The sequence below is a fragment of the Lynx canadensis genome, chromosome E1 (assembly GCF_007474595.2).
Source record: "Lynx canadensis isolate LIC74 chromosome E1, mLynCan4.pri.v2, whole genome shotgun sequence".
Taxonomy (NCBI): Eukaryota; Metazoa; Chordata; class Mammalia; order Carnivora; family Felidae; genus Lynx; species Lynx canadensis.
The window spans coordinates 3,982,439-4,000,906 of NC_044316.2; the positions used below are offsets into that span (position 1 = coordinate 3,982,439).

The 18,468-nt window shown below is 49.6% G+C and overlaps 1 protein-coding gene across 1 annotated transcript in view; it reads left to right on the forward strand.

Annotated features, from left to right (window-relative positions):
• Nucleotides 1-2,315: 2,315 nt before the first annotated feature.
• USP43 (ubiquitin specific peptidase 43) overlaps nt 2,316-18,468 on the forward strand; it is a 45,677-nt gene continuing 29,524 nt past the window's right edge. Inside the window, exons 1-6 of the mRNA XM_032591197.1 lie at nt 2,316-2,371; nt 2,618-2,782; nt 10,040-10,132; nt 11,606-11,741; nt 14,668-14,803; nt 16,107-16,242. Of these exons, the coding sequence (XP_032447088.1) occupies nt 2,316-2,371; nt 2,618-2,782; nt 10,040-10,132; nt 11,606-11,741; nt 14,668-14,803; nt 16,107-16,242 (722 nt within the window). The remainder of the gene's footprint in view (nt 2,372-2,617; nt 2,783-10,039; nt 10,133-11,605; nt 11,742-14,667; nt 14,804-16,106; nt 16,243-18,468) is intronic.

An 18,468-nucleotide genomic window follows, 5' to 3' on the forward strand; every position in this document is an offset into this window, starting at 1 on the left:
CCTCTACCGTTTGTAAGGGTGGCTCGGGTTTTATAGTGAATGAAGACTTAGGTTAAGGAAGTTGCCCAAGGTCACCTAACTTTTACTTGGGGGAAATAGAATGGAACCCGAGTCTGTTTCAAAGTGCACAGGATCTCTTTCCTTATCACGGTGTCTCGTGCCTCCTCAGTTCCCCAGCAGAGATGAGAGGACACTACAAGACCGGCTTCCTTCTGGCTGCACAGGGAAGGCGTCTTGTCCTGTGTCCCCCTCGCCACTGCTGCCCCCTCCCTGGCTGTGCCTGGTGGCTCTTCCTACCTGGAAAGTCCAGGGCTAGCTAGACAGTTGCCTTTCAGTCTCCCTCTTCTGTCCTTTGATGGTTGGAAAAGGCACTGGGCTTAAGGGCGGAGAAGATCACAGAGAGGTTAAGTAACTTGCCCCAAGCCACACAGCAAGTACGTAGGAGAGTCAGCGTCCACATCTAGGAAATGTGACTCAGGGTTTGTCAACTTCTGCACTGGGGCCAGATAACTCTTTGCTGTGGGGGCTGCCCTGTGCGATATGCATTTGTAAGCATTCTTCTCCCCACAGGTCGTGACTCACAACCAAAGATCTCTAGATATTGCCAAATGTGCCCCGGGGGTGGGGGGTCGGTGGGGTCAAAATCCTGAAATTTGCTCTCTCGGAAAATTGGGCTGCCTGTGGAGGCCCGGCTGGGGACGCTTGAAGGTCAGGAGCGAGCTGACACGAAACTTCATTTTCCCTCTTGCAAGGAGAGGGCCAGAGCAATTCTTTTTTTCTTTTTGAGGTTATTTCTGTTTCAGGACCTGTGAAGGCCATAGAAGCTAGGTTTATTTGAAACTGGAATAGAAAACACAGGGACCGCTTTCTCCTCTGTCATCGGAATGATTCTCAGATCCGGCGAAAAGGGCTTATTTTTACCGCCCTGTAGACACTTTCGCACAGACCGTCTTTTTGGCAATTCATTTTATAGCACTTGCACTCTTGCAGAATTAGGAACGGGACGGGGCAAGGAAAAGGCCCAAGAAGGTACCGTTTATTAAGCACCTACTATGCGCCCTGCAGGACACACACATCAGTTTTTCTATTTGAATGGTGGCATAGTGAGGTGAGGTGGATGTGTGACTCTTTTAGATGTGGAACGAGGCTCAGAGAGATGCTCAGGGTCGCTTGGTTAGCAGAGTAGAGCCAGCCTGCTCTGACCTCCAGGTCCACACTTCTGGAACCACTCTGCTGCCTCTCAGCCCAGCCTCGCTCAGGATTTTCTCCTTCCGGACCCCACCCTGGGCGATCCTGCCCACCGCCGTCCCCGGTGAGCCGTGTTAGAGGTTTTTTTTTTGCAGCTCTCCCAGCAAAGTACCAGGGCAGAGATTGGAATCCAGGCAGCCAGAGCCTGGAGGCTAAATCTTTTTTTTTTTTTTTTTTGAGAGAGAGAGAGAGAGAGAGAGTGCAAGTGGGAGAGGGGCAGAGAGAGGAGGGCAGAGGATCCGAAGCAGGCTTTGTGCTGACAGCAGTGAGTCCGATCTGGGGCTTGAACTCATGAACCTCGAGATCATGTCATGAGCTGAAGTCAGAGGCTCAACCTACTGAGCCACCCAGGCGCCCCCTGGAGGCTGATTCTTAATCCTGCTAGTGTGCTGTTTACTGAACTGGGTAGGGCATTGAAAAGGGGAGACACAGATGGGAAGCAGGCTCCAGGCTCCAAGCCGTCAGCACAGAGCCCGACGTGGGGCTCGAACTCACACACCGCGAGATCATGACCTGAGCCAAGGTCGGACGCTCAACTGACTGAGCCACCCAGGCGCCCCTTGATGGATTTGAAATTAAATTTTGGACCTTGGTATACTTCCCTCTGAACACTTCACACGTGTTCCTTTTTCCTCGGCTCTTTCCTTGGCTCTTCCAAAATGCTGGGCTTACAGCCTGGGGTGATGGGGCCACAAGCCACGATTCTGCAGCCACCAGAGGCCGTGAGAGGCAAGGCTTCCCCTAGAGCCTCTGCGGGGAGCGTGGCCTTGCTGACGCCTGCTCTGGGGCCTGGGGATGCTGATCTTGGCTGTCTGGCCTCCGGAACTGTGAGAGAATACATTTCTGCTGTTTTCAGCCTGCAGCGTGTGGGAATTTGCTCCTGCAGCCATCAGCAGTAACAAGTGAACACAGAAGGGGCAGCACGGAGGGGCGTGGTAGGATCGACGTGGGGTGAAGGGAGCTTCCACATGATGCCAGGGCACGAAGCCTGGTTTGTCTGGGGCTCGCATGAAGACTGGCTCCCGCGGAGAGGCGGATGGGGCGGTTTAGCAGCCGGAAGATGGGAGATGTGGTGTGGACGCATTGAGTGGTGGCAGCGTGCCCAGCAAAAGGCGCAGGAGGCGTAGACACACGGGGCCCAGCAGGATGGAGAGAAGAACGGGGCAGTCGCTCCAGAGATCGGAGCTGAGTCTGGCTGAGCGTGTGGGAGCTCCCAGGGCTCACGCCTCGGCTCTGCTCATTCAGCACCTTCTGTGCGTGAGGGGGTCTGGGAGGTCTAGAGACTGGCGGAGCAGTAAATTGTGGGGGACTCCCCAGAGGGGTCAGGTCCTGCAGAGTCCTGGCCCAGGGAGGGGTGAAGCGGGCCCAGGAGGAGGCCAGGGCTCACTGGTCTGTGCCTAATCTTGCTTCCTTCCCTCATTTCTTTGCAGCCTCAGCCTGAAGCCAGCAGAACCCCTGAGCACCTCCTGTCCCCATCGGCTCAGCTTCCCCTAGGCCAAAGCTTTGTGCAAAGCCACTTTCAAGCCCAGTATAGGTAAGAATCTAGGTAAGGGTGGGGTGTGCTTAGCAGGGATCGCCCAGACTTAGCTGCTGGTAACTGGCCTCCCATCGCCACGCTGCCCCGAGATTGCACAACAACAGGAACACAAGACAACCCTTCTCTCTGCCATTGGAAATCCCAGGCAGCCCCTCACTCCTTGTTGTCTCTGGCCGTTAGGATTTCTTCCTTCCCTTCTTGCTGGCTCCTGGGTCTCCCGTCTCCTCTTGAAGGGGGTTCTAACAGAGTGTGAATGCGGAGGCCAGGGTTTCACCCGCAGGCGATCACTGAGAGGTTGTTCAGTTTACCAAGTAATTTCAAGTTCGAGATTTCCCATCAGCGTGGAGGATGTAAAATATATATATGTATATGCATGTATATATATATGTATGTATATGTATATATATGTATATATGTATGTATATATGTGTATATGTATATGTATATGTATATGTTATGTATATATATAATTATGCAGGCTTTGCCTTCAGAAAACTTCTCCTTGGGCTCTTCTATCTGTGACAGCTGAGAGATTCCTATAAGACAGCGTATTTCCAAGTACTATAATGTTTTCATGAGACATTGATTGCAGTGAGCAGTCTCAAGTGGGGAAGAAACCTCCCTGGGCTTTCTTGGAGGAGGTGTGCCTTTTGATGGGGGCTCCGAAGGCTGAATAGGATCGAATGGGCGGGAGCATATTCAGCAAGGACAGATAATCAGGATGCAGGGGAAACCATCGGTTACAGACAACCTCCTCTTGGTGACACAGTCCTTGGTTGCTTAGCCTACTGGGTACTTAAAAACGCTCCGAAACGAGTCTACGTTTTATTGTTGTGCATGAAGTAAGGCCCGTTTATTTCCCGAGAGATGCGGTGTGCGTACTGGAGGGAACCTAGATTTCATGGCTAGCCGTGAAAGCTACGTGCAGGGTGTCTGCCTTATTTATCTTCAGGTGCCCAGAGCAGAGGCTGCTTGAAACAAAAATGGGACAGGAGAAGAAGAAGAGAGGAGGAGAAAAGAACAGCTAGAAGGAGGGAAAGGGGAGCCTAAGGCCAGGGTCGGTTAGACTGCGGGGAAGGGACACCAGGTACCCCTCGTTGGTGTCTTTGCACAACCAACTTACTTATTTCTTGGCTCATAGCGTTCTCTCTTCCCTCTTCCTCTCTTGTGCACGCATGCTCTCTTTCTTCCCTTCTTTCAAGTATCTGAGAGTTGGCTGTGGTGCATGGTCCACCCGTTACAGCCAGGAGCATCGCTCCTTGGCCACGAGAGAGAAATTCCAACCAAAGACCCCACATGCTCTCTAGCTATTCGATTCTAGAGATGCCCGAGATATTTACTGTTTAACCTGCTACGAGCCCCTTCCTTCTCGGTGCCAGAGTCCAGCTGTGAACCAGGCACAGCCCCTGTTCTCAAGGAGCTCACGTTCTGCTGGGGGAGGTGTTGGGTAACGCTCACACACGTCACAGCAGCTCTTTGAGGTAGTGATAATTGAAATGATAAGACACAGCTTGGGATGTGGGGGGTGGGAGGCGGCCAGCTCTAGATAAGGTAATCAGAAAGGTCTGGGAAGGCTTCTCAATAGAGGGGACATTTGAGCTGAGAACGTAGAGACAGTGAATCAGCTATTCGCATCTCTGAGGACAAGGTCATGCAGGCAGAGGAAAATGCAGAGGCTAAGGGCCCGGGGTTGGAATGATGTTGGCACATCGAGGGACAGAAAGGCCAAGGGAGCAGCCAGGTGGGGAGGGGTGGGAGGTGAGGCTGGAGAGGTGGACGGGGGACGTGTCTAAGGTGTCCTGTCCAAGTGTGGGCTTCCGTCTGAAGGGCACAGGAAGCCACTGCAACCTTTGAAGCGGGGTGTGGCTGAGGGACTATGGTGGAAGAGTGATGGTGCATGAGACCCCCCCGGGGGGGGGGTGGTGTAGCAGGGAAGATGGAGAGGAGTGCATGGGCTGGAACGTGTTCTGGATGTAGACTCAACAGGTCTCGTTCATGACTCTAAGAGTGCAAGGGGAGGGCCTGAGAGAAAGGGAGGAATCTAGGGTGCCTCCTGGGATTTTATGGGGCGTTATCACTGCCAGGTGCTTTGAGATGCGTGTTACAGGTGTGAAAGGAAAAAAGTCTTGTTTTCTTTACACCCCTCTCTCCTCCTACCCCGCCTACAGACCCTCCGGCACCAGGCGCGTGGGCGTTTTCCCCACACCAGGCAATCCTGCAGTTCTCTGTGGACACCACCTGAGTGTCCTCCAGGGTGACTCCGTTCCGGACACTGTTTACCTGGACACAGCGTCCGATCCCACAGCTTAAGAGCTCAGTCCCACGAGACTGCTCCCCCCACCAGGCAAGAGTCCCCCCCCACCCCCTGCCCCAAGTCCCGAGCTGTCACCTGTGCTTTGACTGGCCGGCTACAGACCAGAGGTCCCCAGGGCCCCCTCCTCACGTTCGGTCACTTGCTAGAGCTGCTCACAGGACTCAGGCAAACGGTTAACTCCCTAGATCAGCAACTCATTGTAAAAGGATACAACTCTGAACAGCCAGACGGAAAAGATGCTTCCGGCAAGGTGTGTGGCAGCCGGTGCAGGGTTTCCCTGCCCTCTCCGGGTGCGCCGTTGCCCCAGGACCCCCACGTGTTCACCAGTCTGGAAGCTCTCCAGACCTCTCCTGGGAGCGTTTTTTTCTGTAGGCCTCCTTACCTTGGTGTGATTGATTACACCATTGATCCCTAGTGATTCATTCAACCTCTGGTCCTCCTTTCCTCCCTTGGAAGTGGAGGGGCGGGACTGAAACTTCCAACCCCCTTCCCCGCCCCCAACTGTTTCCCCTGGCCCCCGGCCCTCATCCTCAGGTGTCTGGGGCTGTCCCCGAGTCCCCTCAGTAATATAACTCAGGTGTGGTTGAAAGGTGGCCCTTTTGTCCTTCTGGCTCCCATCTTTTAGGTAATTCCAAGAGTTTTAGGAGCCCTGTGCCAGGAACCAGGACCAAAACCAAATATGTATTTTCTTATTATAAATCACGTGATCACACGGTCTGTGATCGGCATGGGCTGAGTCAGGGCATGATTCCTGAGCAACTGACTTCAAGCCGATCAGATATATTCAAGACCGCAAGCGCTCTCTGGGTAGATTACTGTAGGATGAAGAGTAACAACTGAGGTGTTCAAGCTAAAAAGAAAAAAAAGGGGGGGGGGACCGGTGACAGCTGAAAATACCTGCTTTGTGCCTGATAGTCTGTAGTAAAGAAAAAAATACAGTTAGGGATGTCCGTCTGGGCGAGGGCTTTTGAGCTCTGGGAAGCGATTTTCTAGAGTGGCCAATGGATACCAGCTCCAAGCTGGTAGTGTTTCCTGAGGCCCTGGGCACTCTTCAGGGAGGGCTTGCTGGGGATGGAAAGTCGCCGCTGTATCGGCCTTCTTTAAGAGAGGATTCACTGTGGGTGAATTCAGAGACCCCCGTGCAGTGAGGGTGCCGCCTCCCTTTTAGGGTGTTGGGTTTTCGGCTTTGGCCTCAGGGTGCTGGAGGTTACGGGCTACAGGGAAAATAATCAGTTATTCCATATGGTTCATACCACAACCTAAAAAAACCTCCGTGAGCTTCATAACCGCGGAGCGCGGCTGTGTTGGAGTTTGGGCCACAGGCGGGGAGGCCGTGGGAGTGCACCTGCTGGGGGGGGGGGGGGGGTGTGCGTGCGCATGCGCGCCTGTGGGTATGCGCATGCGCACCTGCGTGTATTCGTTTCTTCGGGGCTCCTGGCTTTTATTCGCAGAGAAGTCTTACCTGGTCCCCGTAACAGGCAGCATTTCCCCTATGGCCGAGCGTGTTTGTGAAGGCTTTCTCACAGCCGATCTCCGAGAGGTGACATCTTACCTGTGTGTCCTCAGAGTCACCATTGCCGGTGGAGACATCAGATCCTCTGTCCTGGGAGCAGGTGGCGCAGGGCGGGCGTGAGGGGTAGGGTGTGTCTGCGGCCGCAGGGAGAGGTCGGAGTAGGGCATCATCAAGGGCCCGGGGCTCACTTCTGGGCATTTATACTTGGCGGAAAGCCAAGGGCAGTTCTGAGGCTTCTTGGTGGCTCCCCAGGTTGGCTTTTGCGTCGGAAGCAATTTGATGGAATTTAAGACACAAAATAGATGAATATATGGGAAGGGGATAAGGAAACAAACCATAAGAGACTCTTAAAGATAGAGAACAAACAGGGTTGGGGGGGCTAGATGGGGGATGGGCATTAAGGAGGCCATTTGTGAGGATGAGCACTGGGACTTATATGTAAGTGATGAAACCCTGGGTTCTAGCCCTGAGGGAGCCGTGAAGGGCAGCAGGGTGGTTTTCTGCCCCCTCCCCCACTCCCTACCCCGTGAGAGCTTGGGGGACAATAGGACAGGGCTGCAAATGGCCGGCAGGGATGGTGAAGACATGGTGAGGTTAGAAGGTCTCTTGAGGTCACGTGTCAGGGTGGCTGAAGCCTGGAAACGTCCAGAGTCTTCTCTCTCCCTGATCTGTGGGTCCCATTCACTCTGTTGTCATTACTCATCTTTGAAAAACAGGTGTATTTCACATCCCTTACGCAGTCTATTCTGAAGACCATACGTTTTGCTTCGCTTAGCTTTTGTAGACTTAACACAGTGGATAACTCAAAGAAAAATATTCTTTTTCATTTGTTTGCTTAACTGCAAAAACTGGGATTTGGAAATTTTCCAGTGACAAAAATACATCCTCCGGGCTTACTTCAATCTAGGTACATGATGGGTAAAGGTGGGAGACGGATCCGGAGAAACAGGGTGGCAGAGGGGACCCCACAAACGCCAGGTCCCCCTTCTCTCTGGAGCTCGATGCCTGGTATACACCGTTTTTTACCAGGACATTTCCATGGTTTTCCCAAAGGGAAATTTCCCAGAGTTATTGGACGTTAAAGTCTCAGGTCTGTTTTCAGAAGTCATGGATGGCTGTTAACTTGTACCCAGGAGAGCTGACCTGCTCTGGCCAGCTCACTCAGGGTCACCTGCGCCCGCACCCTGAAATCCTCAGGCTTTCTTGCTTGTCCCTGGTTTTTCCCATTTGGTCTGCTCCCAGGGAAACCACTCAAGCTGAGCTGGTACTCTGTGCAGAGACTCTGGAAACCAGCCCGTGATCCCAGCCCCGGTTTCCTTGCTGACCGGTGTAAGAGCACGGCCGTCAGCTGGGTGGTGTTCCTTATTCCCAAGGAAGAAAGCAGTGTAGATTTTAGGACAAGGCACGCAGCGTCCAGAAATCCCTTACATCTTGGAAGAATGCATCACAAGATTAAGGAAATAAAACTGGAGTACCCGTGGGGAATATAAAAGTTGCACTTGATTTTCAGGGACCACATGCTTAAGTGAGGGAGTGTTTAGTTTGAAAAAGTTTAGAGAATATAAGTATACTGTGTGTATAACTTCTCTGAAACAATTTTTTTTTATTGTCTATTCATTTTTGAGGGACAGAGACAGAGCGTGAGTGGGGGAGGGGTAGAGAGAGAGGGAGACACAGAATCTGAAACAGGCTCCAGGCTCTGAGCTGTCAGCACAGAGCTCGACATGGGGCTCGCACTCACAAACTGCGAGATCATGACCTGAGCCGAAGTCAGACACTGAGCCACTCAGGCGCCCCATAACTTCTCTGAAACAGTTGATGTCCCTCATTCGTTTATACTAAAGACAGCAGGAATGGTGATGAACTTGGACCCTGGAACCTGAGCTTTGCTCTGCCGCTTTAAGAGCTGTGTGTCCTTGGGACTGTTGCTTAACTTCTCTGTGCTTAGTCTTCTCATCTGCAAAATGGGAATAATACTGGCGGCTATGGGTAGTGAGTTATTATACTCACAGTGGTTGGAACAATGCCCAATTCATAGTAAACCCTGTTACAATATTAGCTATTTAGCTATTAGGCGCTTTTTTCTGAACTCTGTTTCCTCACTGGTACAATCAGGAGGGTGGACTCCCTCAGTGGTTCCACGTTCTGGCTGAACACTAGTGTCCCCGGGAGAGCTGTTGACATCCTGATGCCCGAGCCTCTTTCCCTGCCTCCCTTGAAACAAAATCTATGGGAAAAGGGCCGAGACATTTGCGTTTTTAGGAAAGCTTCCTCTGTGATTCTGGGACACACTGAGGCTGAGAACCAGGGGAGGAGATGGTCCTGAGATGCCTTCCAGGTTGTGAGCCATCATGCCGTTTCTCTCTCGAGGGGTGTTCGCTTCCCTTCCCGTTCTCAGTGCGCTAACGTGTGCAATTAAACTTTTTTTCCTTCCTTGAAAAATTGAGGTGAAAGTTCCATAACGTAAAATCAACAATTTAAAAGTGTACTTTTTGGGAACCTCTGGGTGGCTCAGTCAGTGAAGCGGCAGACTTCGGCTCGGGTCATGATCTCGAGGTCCGTGGGTTCGCGGCCCCGCGTGGGGCTCTGTGCTGACAGCTCGGAGCCTGGAGCCTGCTTCGGATTCTGTGTCTCCCTCTGTCTCTGCCCCTCCCCTGCTTGCGCTCTTTCTCTCTTAACAATAAATAAACATTAAAAAAATTAAAAATAAAAGGGTACAGTTTCACCGCATGGACGTTCACAGTCCTGTGTAACCACCACCTCTGTCTAGCTCTTCACCATTTTCATCACCAGAAAGAAAACTGGATACCCCGTTAAGCCTTCCTCCCCGCCCCTGGCATCCTCCAATCTGTTTTCTGTCTCTGTGGCTTTACCTATTCTGGATTCATCCATTTAGCCACTGATGGGCATTTGGGTTGTTTCTACCTTTTGGCTATTGTGAATAATGCTGTTGTGAACATTTGTGCACAAGTATTTGTATGAGCACCTGTTTTCTTTCTTTCTTTCTTTCTTTCTTTCTTTCTTTCTTTCTTTCTTTCTTTCTTCTTTCTTTCTTTCCTTCTTTCCTTCTTTCTTTCTTTCAACATTTTATTTTTTGAGGGATGCAGAGAGACAGAGCATGAGCAGGGGAGGGGCAGAGAGAGAGAGGGAGACACAGAATCCGAAGCAGGCTCCGGGCTCTGAACTATCAGCACAGAGTCCGACGCGGGGCTCAAACTCACGAACCGTGGGATCATGGCCTGAGCTGAAGTCGGACACTTCACCGACTGAGCCACCCAGGTGCCCCTGAGTACCTCTTTTCAACTCTTTTGGGGGATGTACCTACCAGGGGAATTGCTGGATCGTACGATAATTCTTTATTTCACTTCTTGAGGATCTTCTCGACTGCACGTGATTGACCTTGAAACTCTGTTTTTGGCCCTCACAGATCTTCCTTGACCTGTCCCCACTGCCTGAAACAGAGCAACACCTTCGATCCTTTCCTGTGTGTGTCACTACCTATCCCCTTGCGCCAGACGAGGTACGTGAACTTGAATCCCGTCCTTAGGCCCTCCTGGGTACCTTCTGCCTTGCACCTACAGTTCTATCTGTCTGGCTTCTCAGCCAGCGTCTCTCTAGAAGCCAGCCTTGCAAAGCTGGTGATGGTCAGTTGTTGAATGTTGACACCCTGAAAGGCTACCGCGTCCCTTCTTTGGCCGCAGAAGGAACTATCCACAGCACTTCTGTCTGTCGGCACTGTAGCCAGGCTTTCGTCTCTGGCCTGCTGGGAAGCTGGCACGGGCCTGTCACTACCTCCCGGCAGACCAGGGGCCAACCTAAAAAAAAAAAAAATTTGTCGCCACCTGCTTCTCCCTGCTTTGCTTCCAAATCGTTTTTGCTCTTTGTGAAGGTGTAGGAAGACGGTTTCTTTCAGGAGCAGAGAAAAAGGGAAGGGGGTGTCGAAGGAGAGGAGAAAAACAGAAGAGAGGAGGGTAGGGTTCAGTAAGAGGCATGGTGGGCTGGGCCTTTACAAGTAAGAGGCACGTAGTGTAGAAGTTCTAGAAGGCCGGGTCTTGGCATGTGACCACTAAGACACCTGGCCAATGTCGGCCTCGTGGCCGTTTGGTGAGCACTGCATTGGCACTGAGACGGCTCTCTCCCTCGTTTTCTCCGAAAATACCATCTCTCGTGCCCTCCATTGCTGACCTCCATCTCTAGGGTGCAGCTGAAGATACGGAGCTCCACACAGCCTCTCCTGGCCACTTGATCCCCATTTCTGCCCCTCTGTGCTGCAAATGCACCACCGGCTTGTCCATCACCGGTGATGCCTACTGATGGTTGTGAGCTCAGATTCCCGGCCTGACGCAGCATCACACGGTGGTTGGGAACGCTGACTCCGGGGCTCGTCTGTCCGGGGTTCACATCCCAGCTCTGTCCGTGAGCTGTGCAGGAAGGAACACGAGGCACACTGGATGACCTAGAGGAGTGAGCCCCAGTGCGCTGGTGGGGACAGTAGGAAGTAGGATGAGACACACAAGAGAGTGTCCAAGGGAAAAGAGTCCAGAGGGGCTTGAGGCGGGGGGCGTGGGGGAGGGTGGGCGGAGGGCAGAAGGAAAAGTGTCCTATTGCTGAGGGGAGTTTCAATAAAGGACAGTGTCATCAGTGGTCTTGAATCGTAGTGGAAGAAGCTTGACCATTTTACATAACAGATTTCAAAGTTTGCTTTTGCTGAAGGCGATGGATTTAACAAACGGAACCTTGAGATCGCAGATCTGTACTGTGATTGTCAATCAGATGCCTTTTATTTTCAACTAGCTTTAGAAAACTATGTGGGGAGCGGAGACCCTCGGGGATTTGGCTCTCCGCCGCCACCTGGTGACAGTGTACCTAAAGTACAGTTGGCTTGACCCGGAAGCAGAGATTAGCCTAAGTGTGTTGGACTTTGACCCAATGTCAGTGGTGTTGGCAGTTCATGTCCATCCTGTAAGGATGTGGACACCTTCGTGTTTTCCAGATTCTTGAGCGTCACGTTGGTCTTCCCCTCGAAGAGCCAGCGGTTCCTGCGGGTTGGCCTGGCCGTGCCAATCCTCAGCACAGTGGCATCCCTGAGGAAGATGGTCGCAGAGGAAGGCGGCGTCCCTGCGGATGAGGTGTGACGGAATTGCACGGGGGGCCCGGTCACCGAATGACTGGAATGCTAACTGGGCCCTCTGACCAGGGCTGTTTAGGCTAATTTCTGGTTCCCAGGTGACCCCCTGGTGACTCGTGAGTTTCTGTTTGATTGGTGACAGTCCCTGGTGTCTGTCTGGGATTACCGAGCCTTGACCTCTCCCTGCGTTTACTCAGAATTGCCAGAAAAGGATGAGCAAAATCGTCATAATTGTGACCCTAGTAATTGTGACGCCAGCAAACCCTCCGTGGTGTTTCCCAAGTGCTGGGCGCCATTTTATGAACTTCATTCGTAGCCACTTTCATTGTCATCACCTTGCGAAGTCAGTACCACAGTTCTCCTCCTCCTACCGGTGAGCTGGTGAGCCGAGAGGGGGCCCTGAGAGGTTAAGTGACCCGCCCGAGGTCACACAGCTGGTAAGCAGCTGACCCAGGATTTGCGCACAGGTGGTTTGACTTCACGGCCCGAGCTGTGTACTTGCGCTCCTGAGACTAGGAACCAGGACACTGAAGGGGCGATAAGTGACAAACGAGCAGCTACTGAGGATGTGTGAGAGAGGAGGTTTAGGGGAGACTGGGAGGGCTGTGCACTGCCTTTTTTTTTTTTAAAGGGGTCTTGGTAAGGAGGTCGGATTTACTGTGACTTTGAGGGCAGAACTCGCAACAGGGACCCCCGTGAGAGGGCAGGGTGGAGGTGACGGTGGTCAACAGCCATGTGGCATAATGGGAAGGGCTTGGAATAGGGTCCTTCTTAGGATTCAGTCAATCTCTACTTTTCTGACCTTGGACAAAGTAAGCAACCTGTCCTCTGCATCTTTAACTGTAAAATGCAAATTTTACATTTCCCCCCGACGACCTCGCAGCATTTTTTTTTTTTTCAAATTAAAAAAAAAAAAGTGTTGGGGCACCTGGGTGGCTCAGTCGGTTGAGCATCCGACTTCGGCTCAGGTCATGATTTCGCGGTCCGTGAGTTCGGGCCCCGTGTCGGGCTCTGTGCTGAGAGCTCGGAGCCTGGAGCCTGTTTCAGATTCTGTGTCTCCCTCTCTCTCTGCCTCTCCCCCGCTCATGCTCTGTCTCTCTCCCTGTCAAAAATAAATAAACAAAAAAAAATTTAAATGTTTAGCCTTTCTGTTTAGGAATAACACACATGCTATAAAGGATGTGCACCTTGAGGGTATGGTTTGTTGAGTTCTGTGCACATCCATCCATGTAACCTCCAAGATTACTCACTCTGTGGGCTCCTTCCTGCCCCCACCCAATCAGTGCCTCTGATCTTATCAGCGTTTTTACGGGGGTATCACGTGGGGGAAAAGCGTGTATCTTGCTTGGTGAAGTCAAAGTGCTCTTTGGGGATATGTTGAGAGAGAAAGAGAAAATAGGACAGAGGGTGACAGTCTTGGGAGAAAAACCACAGGGGGAAAAAATACCCAAAGGGGGATGTCTGTGAGGTGGAGTTGGCACAATTCAAAGAGTAAAATAATTGTCAGAAATTTGAGAAGTCTGGTGCGTAGGGAGGTAGGAATCACTTGGGATTCCTAAGTGCACAGGCAGGCATTTTGATTGGAACTTCAGCTCTGCTTGATTTTAACTGGCGGGTTTATTCCCCTTACATTATCTATGATCATGGATATACTTGGATTTATTTGTATTTTCTTTTTATGCTTTCTGTTTACCCTGCTTTCTCTTTGATTCCTTTCCCTCTCCTTTACTGCTTCTTTCCTATTGAGCAATTTTTATTTCATCTCTTCTGCTTTGGAACATATATATGCTATTTCGATGCTTCTTTAGTGGTTGTCCTTAAAACGCCAACATGCATAATTTAGCAAAGTCTTATGTTAATCTTCCCAAACAACACAAGGATCTTGGCGTGCTTCAGTCTCCCTTCCGCCGTTTTATTATTGTGGATATTATTGTCCAGTATTTTTTTTCAATATTTATTTATTTTGAGAGAGAAAGAGAACATGAGTGCATGAGCGGGGGAGGGCCAGAGAGAGAGGGAGAGAGAATCCCAAGCAGTCTCTGCACTCAGCATGGAGCCCAATGTGGGGCTTGATCCCCTGACCTGAGATCATCAAGAGTCCTGATATCAAGAGTCCAGTGCTCAACCGACTGAGCCACCCAGGCACCCCCTGATTGTCCGGTATTTTAATCTCTCCTCCCCTTTCTCCAGATGTAGTAATGGTACTAGTTGTTATTATTGTGGATTTATGTAGTCAGCGCATGTTTACATTTACTAATGTCTACCCTTTTCTTTGGCTCATCATTTCTTCTTAAAACTCAAGGTTTTTTTTGGATTCTGTTTGTTTGTTTGTTTGTTTGTTTTAACCCTGAAATGCATCTCTTACAAGAGAATTTTGTAGCTAGTGTGACTTGAATGGGTTAGATGTGTTGAGATGTTGATTCCTTCAGCCCTCAAGGTGACAGGACCCTCGAGGTGGTCACCCCTTTTCTTTGCTACAAGACCAACTTCTGCTTATCCCGGTGTTCCATCAAAATAAACTCCACATTTACCGTGATGTGAAAAAAGTTGGCAAAACTATTTAGAAGTTCTTTCACTGGAGATCTGTTGACAGTAAACACTCTTAACTTTTCATCTGAAGAGAGCTTTATTGTATTGTCATTGCCTACATGATAGTTTAACTGGGTATAAAATTTAAAAACAAATTCCCCCCTCTCCAATTTTCTTCCCCCATCTCTTCCCTCAGCAGTTTGAGGGAAGAGATTGTTGCCATTGGGGTATCTGTGGCCAATCTAATTGTTATACCTATTCTGTTTTATTATGAAAAATAAGTAGTGTTTTTCACCTAAAAGAGTAAAAGAGATGTTTGAGACTATCAGTGGCTTTTGGATTTCTTGCTTAAGTTTCCTTTGAGAAATTAAGAGGGAAAATTATCTTCCTTATTCCAGGTGATCTTAGTTGAACTGTGTCCCAGTGGATTCCAGCGGTCTTTCTTTGATGAAGAGGACCTGAATACCATTGCAGAGGGAGATAATGTATATGCCTTCCACGCCCCTCCACCACCTGGCCAGGAGATGCTCTCGGGTACGATGTTGCTTTGCATAACCGTATTCGGATATTATGAGTTATACATTTGAGAGTGTACTCCTTGCATGCTAAGGCATAAGACATTTACTTTTTGAATTTGGACCTGTCAGGCTTATTTTCTCTGATATTTGCTGTACAGATGGTTGATTATCAAGAATTATCTAATCACTCAGGGGTTCTCAAAACCTTGATGAGTATCAGAGTCACATGGAAAGCTTGTTGAGGCAGAGGTGTGAGTCCTACACACACAGTTTCTGGTTGGGTAGGTCTGGGGTAGGACCCGAGAACTTGCGTGTCTGACGGGTTCCCAGGGGTGCTGCTCCTGCTGGTCCTGGGACCACCCTTTGAGAATCACTATTCAGAATAGGTGCCCGGGTGATCTTTGTCTTTAGGACTCTTGTAGTTCAAGGCCTGTGTTTGCTTGAAGTAAAATGGTTACAGATTGGAGCAGTAGATGGCCAGAAAGGTTATTAAATGACTTTTGTTAACAACCCCACTTCCTGATGCTTGCTTTTCCTGAACTTTGCACTGGCCTAGAAGGTCAGTATCCGACAGTCTTCCGTGGCAGTTCATTATACATTCTGGCCCAATTAGCTAGTCAAGAAGGCCTGTATTTGGAGGAGCCTGGGCCAGCGTTGCCATATAGCCCAAGTGAATCCTGTGCCCTTGGTCATAACCTCAGCCAGCCTAGGTGGCAGGCCATGGGAACCAGGTGTCTGGTTTCTCTGAGTCAACAAGGAGCCCCTGTGCCTGGAATCTGGAACAGGGCATTGACTGGCCCTGATTATGTTATAGTTCAATGAAAAGGCCTTCATGTCAGGTTCAGTCAAAGGTAACACACCTGTGCTTTGAAAGTCAGATTTTCAGACCGGAGTGGAAATTGAAGATTGTCTAACTCTTCCACATCCTCAAGGGTGAAGATTCTTACCTTCTATGTGTTCTTCTTTCGTTGGCTGAGAAACCAGAGCCAACTCATGGCTCTCTGATCAAGGCATAAAAGCAGCCCGAATCATTTTGGAGTATTTTTAAGATTGGTTTTGGGACGTGTTCACTAAAATCCCTGCCCACGTTTTAATATTATGGGCTGAACACAATGGCAAATTCACTACCACGTATATGACCTTTGTATACCAGGTATCAGATGGCACAGGGGTCACATATCTTAATATCTCTTTCCGTAAAGTGCTCTGGAGCCTCCCAGGGGTGGTTGATAGATGCTCAAAAGAGAAGAGGGGCAGGAGAAGCCGGGGCTGTGCCCCAGCGAATCCTTTAAGAATGTACCGTAATTGTCTCTCTTTAGCTCACCCACCTGGTCTTTCCATCTCCCCGCGCTTGGCAGCCCATGGGGGTCAACGGTTACCCCCGCCTGTCCAGAGTGAGAACAAGGTGCTGATCCTCCTCTGTAACTTGGCGGGGTCCGGGCAGCAGGCCAGCAGGTATGTTTCATTCCATCTTCTTTTTATGTGATGCCTGGGATGTGTAGGCATGGACTTGGAATTCTGTCTAGAGTAATTTGAATTTAATAAAATCAAACATCCATTCTCAAGGTTAATCAACTGGGAGTAAGGTACTTTCTTATCATGAGGATCATCAGTAACCGCCTTAAGCAGATGGCGAACGAGGGGCTCCTGGTGGCTCAGTCAGTTACGCGTCCAACTTCAGGTCATGGTCTCGCAATTCATGGATTTGAGCCCCGCGTCGGGCTCCGTGCTGACAGCTCAGAGCCTGGAGCCTGCTTCCGATTCTGTGTCTCCCTCTCTCTCTGCCCCTCCCCCACTCATGCTCTGTCTCTGAGAAATGAATTAACCTTAAAAAAAATTTAAAGAAAAAAAAGAAAGAAAAAAGAAAAGACAATAGCAGGGGTGCCTGGGTGGCTCAGTTGGTTAAACGTCTGACTTCGGTTCAGGTCATGATCTCGCAGTTCATGGGTTCAAGTCCCACATCGGGCTCTGTGGTGACAGCTCGGAGCCTGGAGCCTGCTTCAGATTCTGTGTCTCCCTCTCTGCCCCTTCCCTGCTCATGCTCTGTCTCTCTCTGCTTCTCAAAAAATGAATAAATGTTAAAAAAAAAATTTTTTTTAATTATGATATAGGCTATAAGTAAAAAAAAAAATTTTTTTGAAGCCAAAAAATTATAGTATAGACAGAGAAATATACATTGAAATCATTGTAACAGAATAGGCCAAAGTGTAATTAAGTATTATATGATAAAAATGGTATATTTCATATTATTAATGAATGAATTATTCAATATGTAAGGGGGGCAAATTTATTTCTTTTTATTTGATATAATCAATTTTTTTACTCCCACCATAGATTTGCATGTATATGTTCTAGATTAATTGAAGAACTAATTATAGAAAAGGAATCCATAAAATAACTTGAAAATCATGTAGGGAAATATGTATATCTTTGGGTGGGGGACTATTTTAACACCTAAGGCAGGAGGCTATAAAGAAAAAGGCTAACGTTTTAGATGCATTAAACATTTTAAGCACAAACAAGAAGAAAATATTTACATCAGATGACAGGTGAAGGGCTCATAATCCATCGTGTAAAACCTAGCTCTGAAATTAGCGAGAGAAATACTCTTAGTAAAACGAGGCACAGAGATTAATGTTAGCTCACGGAAGAAATACAAGCACAGATGAAAATAGTCCACTTTGTTAGTAGCAGAAGAAGTTCTAATTGCAATAGAAAGATGCTGTTCACCTTTCAGATTGGTAAAGGACTTTTAAAACCTGACAATACTCATCCTGGGCCAGTGTCAAGGGAATGGGGCCCATGGTGTGGTGTGGATGGTGTGGCTTTTGTGGAGAGCAGCTTGGGTATGAATAGCTTTGGTCTTGCAAATCCGCTTCTGGAATGTTATCCCAAAGAAACAATCAGTCACGTGCACCCATAGGTATATGTACAAGAATGTATGTTGCTCCTGCCGTAGGCAAGCATCGTTCAAATTAAAAAGTGGGAAGCAGCCCAAATGCCTAACAGTAGAGAATAAGGTAAATAAACCCAGAAGACGGCGCACGGTGCCTCTGTCCCTCCGGACACACCGCCTCAGATTTGTGCTGTGTTTCAGCAAAGTTTGTTCAACAGTGTGACATTTCCTATCCCATTGGACCTTCATACAACCTTGCGTGATGTGGCCACGGGACAGTCAGTAGTTGGTGATTTGTCCAGCGGTACCCACGGCCGAGCCACGGAACTGTGGCCGCAGCCACGTCTGGCATTCTTGGCACTCCAGGCCTTCCGCATTGTGTTCATCAGCTGGGGATACGGAAAAGATTCCCGTTGATGAGAATGCCCCTGATACGCAAAACCATCGGTGCGTCGGCTGCACTGGGCTCCCTCTGGCTTAACCCCTGCCTCGCCTCCCTCTGGCTCCGGGGTTCTCTTACTCTGCCATGGGGAGGAGAGCCCCAGCTGGGTGATCCTTTGCAGGCACCTGTTGCCACCACTGTGTCTTTCTGTGACTTTGCATTTCTGGGCCTACTGTTTAACCCAGTGCGTCCATTCGCAGCGACGGTTCTCGGACGGGCAGTTTTGTATTATGCTGGGTGCTTAACTCTTCCCCGGGGGAGCGGTGGTCTTGAGCAGAGCAAACGCTCATGATTGTCGAGTATTGTTGGTTTTTCCTTTGCTGAGATAACCCGATGACCTTGA